The sequence below is a fragment of the Narcine bancroftii genome, chromosome 11 (genome assembly GCF_036971445.1).
Source record: "Narcine bancroftii isolate sNarBan1 chromosome 11, sNarBan1.hap1, whole genome shotgun sequence".
Lineage (NCBI taxonomy): Eukaryota > Metazoa > Chordata > Chondrichthyes > Torpediniformes > Narcinidae > Narcine > Narcine bancroftii.
Genome location: NC_091479.1, coordinates 73,231,853 through 73,241,040, shown reverse-complemented (window position 1 = coordinate 73,241,040; position 9,188 = coordinate 73,231,853). Strand labels below are relative to the sequence as shown.

General features: G+C 46.9%; 1 protein-coding gene across 1 annotated transcript; it reads right to left on the bottom strand.

Annotated features, from left to right (window-relative positions):
• Window positions 1–5,902: 5,902 nt before the first annotated feature.
• On the bottom strand, window positions 5,903–8,835 carry fezf1 (FEZ family zinc finger 1). The gene is made up of 4 exons (XM_069902288.1): window positions 8,152–8,835; window positions 7,249–7,383; window positions 6,479–6,611; window positions 5,903–6,168 (listed from the first exon to the last, which is right to left on the bottom strand). The coding sequence occupies exons 1-4, from the start codon at window positions 8,833–8,835 to the stop codon at window positions 5,903–5,905; spliced, it is 1,218 nt and encodes a 405-aa protein (XP_069758389.1).
• Window positions 8,836–9,188: the final 353 nt, after the last annotated feature.

The window sequence follows — 9,188 nt, the reverse complement described above, 5'->3', positions numbered from 1 at the left end:
ACCCCATTCAAAAATGACCAGGCGCAGTGGGGGAGGGAAGAATGATGAAGAAACATCTGTATCACCGGCTCTTTCCAGTTGGGCTGCGGATTGTGGGGGCAAAGAGAACAGCTGCGACCTGAATGACCAGAGAGGCGGTCGAGACCGGCTGGCATTTCGTATCCCGGTGACCAGCTGCGGGGTCGGGTGGCACCGGCCTGAGATTGTTGAAACACTTAAAAATTCAAGTGGAAGTAAATATTTTTTTAAAGGACTTTAAATACCACAATGACGTCAATTAAAGGAAAAAAAAAAGGGGAGGTGTAACTTCCACTTGGCCTTCTGAACCTTTACGCCGCAGCCCCCAACGTGATGTGAGCCTGCACAGGACAGAAGAGGCAATTGCCCGGTTGACGGGCACGGCCTTTGAAAGCGCCGTCCTCGCTCTTCCTTCCGCTCTCCGGGCGATCCGCTCAGACCCAACGCGGAAAAGATACACTGGGACTTGGTCCAAGGATGAACAAGCAGGCTGAAGGCTCCAGCCCCTTCCGCAAGGCGCTGAGGGACCTGTGAAGATGGGATCTGGGCGTGTTATTTGTGATCTTGTATTTTGCCACATTTGTTTGGAAAGCAACTAAATAGATGGTTTCTAGCTCCTCAGATCATATTGTAGATGTTGCACCTCCCCGCGTTCTGTTTACTGTTCACTCGTGTTGTTTTTGTCCAAACACTCTTGAACCGGTTACAAGCAGACAAACTGCCGTCCCAGGACACCGAACGGCTGCTCCCCCAGCCTCTGCTCGTGTTTCCAGGGAGGTCACTCCGCTCCCCCCCCCACCCCCTCAGGGTTGGCCAATCTCTCGACTGTTTGACACCCATGGGGTGGAAGATATTACACGTGCTTTTTAATGTTAAATGGACATGCTGGGTGTGAGGAGGCGCGGGACATTCAAAAGCCCAAAGATTAATTTTTACTTCGCCGACTGACTACTTGAGGATAATACAGTTCTCGAGTCATCGACTTTTACAGGACGGAAATAGGCTCTTTGGCTCAACCTAGCCTTCCCAACCAACCTGAGCCTGTCCAATTTGCCTGCGTCCAAATAATGCCTTTTAAATGCTCGCAAATTCATCTCCCTCTGGGCAAAGAAAGAAGATCCTTTTTTAAACATTTCCGCTCTCTCACCTTAAACCTATCCTTCCAGTTGTACCCTGGGTGGGGAAGGGGAGGGCCGACCTTCAAAAACACTTGGAATAGTCAGGTGCCCAAACATCAGAAAGATCTGACATTTTTTTAAAATAACGTGGATAACTATATAAGACAACGCCACCATTAAACTGCGAAATTCTTGAACATGCTGGAGTTTACAAACACGTGTTTGTGCTCTCTGCCTTTTTGTAAAACAAATCCCACCCCAGTATAGGTCAGATACAGCAGGGAGTGTGCAGGGCTGGTTTTAAAGCGAGTTCGGTCTGATTTTAATGCATCAGATGACTTGATCTGGGCACATTTGCGAAGTCAAAACAATAGAATGTTGCTCGAAGTATAAAGCATGATATATTCACTGCAGAATTACTGCTGTGCCTGTATATAAAAAAAATGACACCATCACGATTGACCTTTTAATGTGGTCAATTGCAGCACCCGGTGATTATTTATTACATGCACTTAAGAACGATTAAAATACATTCCGAAAAGACCAGTAGACAACTAATAGAATCTACTGCTCTCTATTTTCCCAATGCAAAAAGAAAATCAAGTTATGTCTTGCAATGGGGAAAGTGCTCTAATTAAAAATCGTGGAAATCCAACAACAATAAGGACACACTACATCAGTAACAATCCCAGAACAGAAAAATCGGTGGGAATTTCCAGTGAGTAGCTATTGAGTCTTTTCCAGGCTTCCAGCACATTTCACCTATCTAATGATAAGTTCTTCCGCCTCTGAACTGAGTTCAGCCTCATCTTCAAAATGGGTGTCCAATCCCTTTATATCCCCCACACAGAAGGTCTGAAAGCACTTTGGACTAAAGACCCGACCAGTCACCCTCTCCCACCACTGGCCTCCACCTGGCACAAGTTGTCCTCACTCTAAACAACATCTCCTTTGACTCATCTCACTTCTTCCAAAAGGAGTAGCCATGAGTAACCGCATGGGTCCCAGCTACACCTGTCTGTGGGCTTTGTGGAGCAATCAATGCTACAAGCAAGACCCCTCAACTCTATATCGATGACTACATCAGGGCTGCCCCATGCATCTGTGATGAGCTTGTCAACTTTATCCATTTCTAGTCCAACTTGCACCCAGATCTCAAACTTACCTGGTCCATCTCTGATAACACTCTCCCCTTCCTGGATCTCTCTGTCTCCATCTCAGGAGACAGGTTTTCCACTGAATTATACTACAAACCCTCAAACTCTCACAACTACCTTGACTACACTTCATTGCACTCTGTCCCATGCAAAGATTCCATCCCCTTCTCTCAATTTCTCCATCTTCGCTGCATCTGTTCCCAAGGCCTTTCAGTCTAGAGTTTCTGAAATGTCTGCCTTCTTCCACAAACATGGCTTCCACTACTATCAACTCACCCACATCTCCTACATTTCCCGCTAATTTGCCCTGGCCCCCTCTGCTCCCAGAAATAGAATTCTCCTCATCCTCATCTACCAGTCTCTGCATCCAACACATTATCCACTGGAATTTCCAGCCCTTACTACAGGATCCCACCACCAGACACATTTTTCCTTCTCCTCCTCTCTTGGCCTTCCATAGGGACCACTCCCTCCACGATTCCCTCGACTTTCCCAGCACTTTCTCCTGTGGTCTCAGGAGGTGCAACACTCCTCCCTTACCATGGTCATGGGCCCCAAACATGCCTTTCAAGTGATGCAACACCTCACTGTATTTTCATATGACTCATTTACTGCATCCGGTGCTCCCTTTGTGGCATTCTCTACATTGGTCGCTGATTGGGAGATCGCTTCGCTCTGCCCCTCCGTTCTATCTTCAACAACAGCGACCTCCCAGTAGCCAACCATTTCAATTCCGAGTCACACTCCCACACTCACGTGTCCGTCCATGGCCTTGTGCACTATCCCACCCTGACCACCTGCAGATTGGAGGAACAATACCTTATTTTCGGTCTGGGTCCTCTCCAGCCAATTAACTGACTTCTGCTTTCTGTTAAACTTTCTTGCCTTTTTCTTTCCCCTTCCTCTTTCCAGTTCTCCCCCTTCCCTCCTCCCCTTCATTGTTGCTGTCCCCTCCTTCCCTTCGCCACCTATCATCTCCTGCCTTTGCCACCCTCCCTCCCCATCCTTTTGTTCCGATATTTTCTCATACCTTGATGAAGGACTCAAGCCTGAATCGTCGGCTATGTTATTTTTTTTAACCTTTGCTACGTAAAGGACATTAACCTGCTGGGTTTCTCCAGTATTTTTACTTCAACTATAGATTTTCGTGATTTACTTCAATTTCTTTCTCGCCATTATCTCTCTCACACAGGTTTGAAGAAGCCTAGGAATTTCCTGCAAGGAAAGCTCCGCGTTCAACAGCGTCCCTTTATCTGGATAACGTGGACTGAGGAACGAGCACGAATTTCATTGGAGTTGGAAATGATCACTTGCCGCTGCGGTGACACCCTGCCAGCTCCAGGCGATAATTAACCAGAGAATACCATTTTCACCCACTGACTACGGAACCACAGGAATGACCCGTGTCTTAACAGGAAAAACGCCATCACCAATTGAAAGATGCTGTCTTTCCCATTTAAGTGGGTGATATATTTTAAACAGTAATGCACAATTAACGTCCACCAGATGCACAATCTCTACTCGCCTTTATCCCTGAATTCATCGTCTGCCACATCATTCAGTTAGTAACCTGTGCTTGTCCATTGTTTGAACGGATCCTGTCAATTAGCATTTCTGCAAGCGGCACTGTCCGAAATTAATGTACGAGCATTAAACCGGTTGATAACTGTTTATACTTCGTCAACGTGGTGTTTTAAATAAATAGCATCTCTTTGCATCATTTCATCCCTGATGCAAGCCTTACTTTTCTCATCTAAATATGTACTACATATTTTTATATAATTTAAATAGCGCTGATTTTTAATGATTGGATTGAATTGAGGGATTCATTTGTGAGATTCTCCGCCTTATAGTCACCCTGTTAAAAAAAAACTTTATTGCCGCTGTCATATCAGAACAATGGGGTGTCGAACAAGAGAACTTACAGTTCCTGCCATTGAAGCCTGTTTCGGCCCTGGAAGAGCTATCCAAATGGTTCCACTTCTTGTCTTCCCCGCAATTTTGCAAATCGCAATTCGACCCACTCTCCAATATTTGGAATGTTTTTCCATGTACCATTCTGTTGAGGGCGGAGATTTAAAAATATTAATAATAAAATAAGATTTTATATATATATTTATGTAAAGATCGCTGCTCCCTTCAGTTTGTTTGCACCTCCGTTCCATATTAGTTTGAGTTGTCCTGGTGTTTCCTTGCTATTTCTGCTCGTCTGGAAAAGTGGCAAAAAAATTAAGAGGGAATTTTTATTTTATTTTATATTTATTTTATTTTTATTTATTGTCAGAATATTTACATGTCAACACATACAACCCTGAAATTCCTTCCCTCCCGCCGCGGTAGAATTACTTTCTCTCGACTAAAAAGGACAGATATAATATTGTGGGGTTTATTAAGGAATGCGTTCCCTTTTCCCCACAAAAATTAAAGCAAAGTTGGAAACTGCTTTGTTAACTGTTGGGTTCTTTTCTTACCTTTTAAAACTTGGACATTCGACCTTTTCCCCACAGTACTCCGTGACTGTAGGTCATTATAATTAAAAACACAAACGCTGGAGGAACTCAGCAGGTCAAGGAGGTAAAGATATATAACCGACGTTTCGGGCCTGAGCCCTTCTTCAAGGTTAGATATCTTTAGCTCCTCTGGATGTTGCGAGACCTGCTGAGTTTACTACAATCACAACGTCTGCAGAGTTCCGTGTTTCACTCGGCTTCTTGGTCATTATCCCTACAAATCAGCCGTCTCGAACCTACATCATTCATTAATCACTTTAATTAACACATTTGAACTGGGGTGGGGGGGGGGGGAGAGAGAGAGAGAGAGAGAGAGAGACAGAATACTGCGTTGCGAGGGTCTGATATTAGCTGTCATGCCAAGTTCCACAGACCATTTTTCCGAATATATCTGTAATGTTTCAAACAGTTTCCCTCGAACCATTAAATTTCTCCTCTGCTGTTAAACCGATCGTGTACTTCCTTCAGTCTGACGTGGCACAAGACAAATTGTTTAAATTTGTAAAATGGATACTTTTTTAAAAAAACCCATAAAGATACAGTTCATAACCTTCGGCAGATTGGACCGAACTGTCCATCAAGGATTTTAATCCATTTTATTCCTCCACTATATCCATCCACAATACATTATGCAATAGAAAATAATTGTAGAGAGAGGGAATATTGGGAAGTGTTTCCCTCTCATAAAACCATTTACTGAAAAACAAACAGAAAATATGGAGAATGACAAAGATTTATTTGATCACCATAAGATACAGGAGAGTCCCGTCGCTATAATTTATCCTCCTGGTATGTATGGATTATTGTGAATGAACGAACCAGTGCTTTTACAGGGAGCGAACGAGCGAGCCGGGAATCAACGAAACAACCCAAACCCAATTTCTCCATGTGGAGAAAACGAATAGAATCCAAATAAATACATTATATTTTTTTTTACATTTCTCTGAAACTGAGATGAAGTGACTTTTAGTCCCGAACTTTTCAGATAAAACTCAACAATCTCCGAAGACGAGTCTATATTCATTTTGTATATAACACTGCATGCAAACAGTTCTTAGCAGTTACGGGATTTCTCGATGAATGTGCGTGTCTGCAGGTTTTATTTCCGAGGCTGTTCCTGCAGAGAAAATTCGGCGGTAGACGAATGAGATCCCGCGCTGTTGTCGTGTAATTTCCTGACGTGTTTCTTCAGATCAAAGTTCCGACAGAACCCCTTGCCGCAGGTGGAGCAGGTGAAGGGTTTCTTGTCGTTGTGGGTGTGCATGTGGAAGGTGAGGTTATAGATCTGATGAAAAGCCTTGTTGCAGATGCTACACTTGAACTGCTTCTCCCCACTGTGAGTCAGTTTGTGGTTCTTGTAGTTACCTGTAAATAACAAGAATAATGTGAATTTAAAACTGAAGAGGGGGGGGGGGGGGAAATCACTGTCAACAAATATTGGCTCTATTCTGTCCAACGGGATGCGGAATAGATGTTGCTATTCGTAGCTCTATCAAAACAAGTTTTCTAAAATACATTGAAAGGAGTATTCATGTAAATGAAATCTCTACAAGATAACAAGATTTGTTATCATTTATCACACTTTCTTCAGTTCGCCCCGGTTTCCATTTACTTTGCTTGTGTCTGGTTTATTCCTGGCGCAAATGATTTGATAATATTCTTTCATTCGTGCTACCTTTTTGGTGAAATCCCTTCCCGCAGAATTCGCAAACAAAGGGCTTGTAGCCGGCGTGGATTCTAGTGTGGGTATTGAGTGTGGAACTTCTGTTAAACGCTTTGCCACACTGGTTGCACTTGTGAGGTTTCTCCTGTTAAAAGATGAAAATGTCATATCAATAAATATGCTCGGGAATAAACCGCAGAGAACCTGAGCTCGGTCCGACCGGAACAATAAAATACTGTTCCCACTTGCTCTCAAACAAATCTGGCGAGTCGGCCGAAGCTGGACAGATATCAGCTATAATTCATGTTGGGCATCGACGTTAAAATGGATGGAAACTGTCCACTCCAGATTCTCCAGAAGTGGCGGGGCACGCCGCAGAGGAAACGCCGAGACGTGTCGCGAATCGTTTCCCCGCTGCCGCTGCCTGGAAAGCGAGCGCCAGGCGGAGAAAGACAAAAGAAACCATTGTCGCACATCAAGGTAGGAGGTGGGTTCTATTGAAATGCAGTACTTTTAATAATTACATTTTTACCCACTGGAAGTATCAGCTCTCCGGCAATGTAACCACATCATGCAATGCACTCTTAATCACGTCATTTGTTAGATCGCGGGTTCCTCTTGCTTCTGCTCACACAGCAAATGGTTTAAGTGTCCCGGAAGGTGATTGACCCCTTATTGCAACCCACGCGGCAAGGAGTTTGGCTCAAGGCTCGCAGTTGAACGCAACCGCGCACACGTTTCACGCTTGGCGGGTGAACTCAAGAGTTTGCGGATCAACCTACTTGAGTGTGAATGATCTTGTGCCGGCACAGAGTGCTAGCTTGACGGAAGCCTTTGCCGCAGACTTTGCAAACGAATGGCCTGGCCCCAGTGTGCACCGGCATGTGGCGGGTTAAATTATAATGTGCGTTAAAAACCTAAACACAGCATGAACAGAGCAAATGAATTAGATTCGCTAAAACCGTCGCTTCTCGGCGTATTCTATTAAATAAAAAGTGGTTAAAAGCCGGCATTGGGGGCAGGAGGGAGCGGGCAGTGAGAGGAGGAGGGAGCGGGCACCGACGGCAAGAGGAGGAGGGAGCGGGCACCGACGGCAAGAGGAGGAGGGAGCGGGCGAAGGAGGGAGCGGACATCGAGGGCAGGAGGGAGCGGACATCGAGGGCAGGAGGGAGCGGGCATTGAGGGCAGGAGGGAGCGGGCATTGAGGGCAGGAGGGAGCGGGCATTGAGGGCAGGAGGGAGCGGGCAGTGAGAGGAGGAGGGAGCGGGCACCGACGGCAAGAGGAGGGGGCATTGAGAGGAGGAGGGAGCGGGCATTGAGCGAAGGAGGGAGCGGACATCGAGGGCAGGAGGGAGTGGACATTGAGGGAAGGAGGGAGCGGACATTGAGGGCAGCAGGGAGCGGGCATTGAGAGGAGGAGGGAGCGGGCATTGAGGGCAGGAGGGAGCGGGCATTGAGAGGAGGAGGGAGCGGGCATTGAGGGCAGGAGGGAGCGGGCATCGAGGGCAGGAGGGAGCGGGCATTGAGGGCAGGAGAGAGCGGGCATTGAGGGCAGGAGGGAGCGGGCATTGAGGGCAGGAGGGAGCGGGCATTGAGGGCAGGAGGGAGCGGGCATTGAGGGCAGGAGGGAGCGGGCATTGAGGGCAGGAGGGAGCGGACATTAAAGGAAGGAGGGAACCACGTACCTTTCCACATACTTCGCAGGTGAAGACTTTGGGTCGACTGTTGGGGGAGTTACTGCTGAGTTTGGAGGAATGTTTCAAGGTTAGTTTTTCTGAGAGAAAGTGCGCGTTCTCCTTCACGCAGTGCTGGATCTGGGATGGGGGGAGGTCTTTGAAAGCCGTCGGATACCTCTCCACCGAGGAAAGCCCCAGTTTGTTCTTGTCGGCGAGCACACCGAGGGGGGAGCCCAGCAGGTAGGAGGCCATTGGGTGCACGTTGAAGATGGTGGCTGTGGCCGGAGGAGGGCATGGACCGTCGCCGCAGTTCAGGTAACACAGAGCTCCCATGGCATGAAAGGATGACTGGTTGACCACACGTGGGCGGATGAGCCTGTACTGCTCCAGTGGCGGTGATAGGTTGGCCATGTCTTTACCACAGTTCACCAAGTGATTGCAGTCGTAGGAAGTCTCAAGGTGACTTTTGCGGTGCTCGGCGCCGGCCAGACCACCTTTCGAGCTGCTTTCATAAGCCAAGGACAAGAGTGGGATCATGCAGGGTACCGAAGAGTTCAGGTTGAACACGTGTTTTGGTTCGCCCTTGGCCACTGTTCCATGCAGGAGGCTTGGGGAAGGGGCACACTTCGGTTCAGGAGATCTGGCCATAATTCGCTCGATTGAGAAAGCCAGGGGTTTAGAAGTGCTGATCATACTGTCTCCGGGATGTAGTCTCTCTCTCCCAGTAGAAGTGGCCCCCAATACCTTATCAGCGCGATAACGATGGGAATAAGTGTAGTCCATATCTGTTTGTATTTCTAAGGACCTACTTGCTCTTTTTATGCTGTGTATGTTTTCATGGACGCCCCTTTTTCTCCTTGTGACAGATTTGGACGGGATTACAGACACGACCAGCATGCAGCAATTTTATAGCAGGTTCTCTGACAGCCGGTGACCATTCCTACGAGTCCTTGCCCATTAACAAGTGTGGTGCCAAAAACCTTCCAAAGATCTTGTTCATGGTCCCTTCTGGAGATGAGAGAGAGTCAATAATTCACCGCCAGTCC

Coding starts and splice junctions, on each gene's coding strand:
- fezf1 (XM_069902288.1), bottom strand. CDS start 8,835: ATGATCAGCACTTCTAAACCCCTGGCTTTCTCAATCGAGCGAATTATG. Junction 7,384..8,151: donor CCTGCGAAGTATGTGGAAAG/GTACGTGGTTCC, acceptor TGCTGTGTTTAG/GTTTTTAACGCACATTATAA. Junction 6,169..6,478: donor GAAGGGATTTCACCAAAAAG/GTAGCACGAATG, acceptor TGTTATTTACAG/GTAACTACAAGAACCACAAA.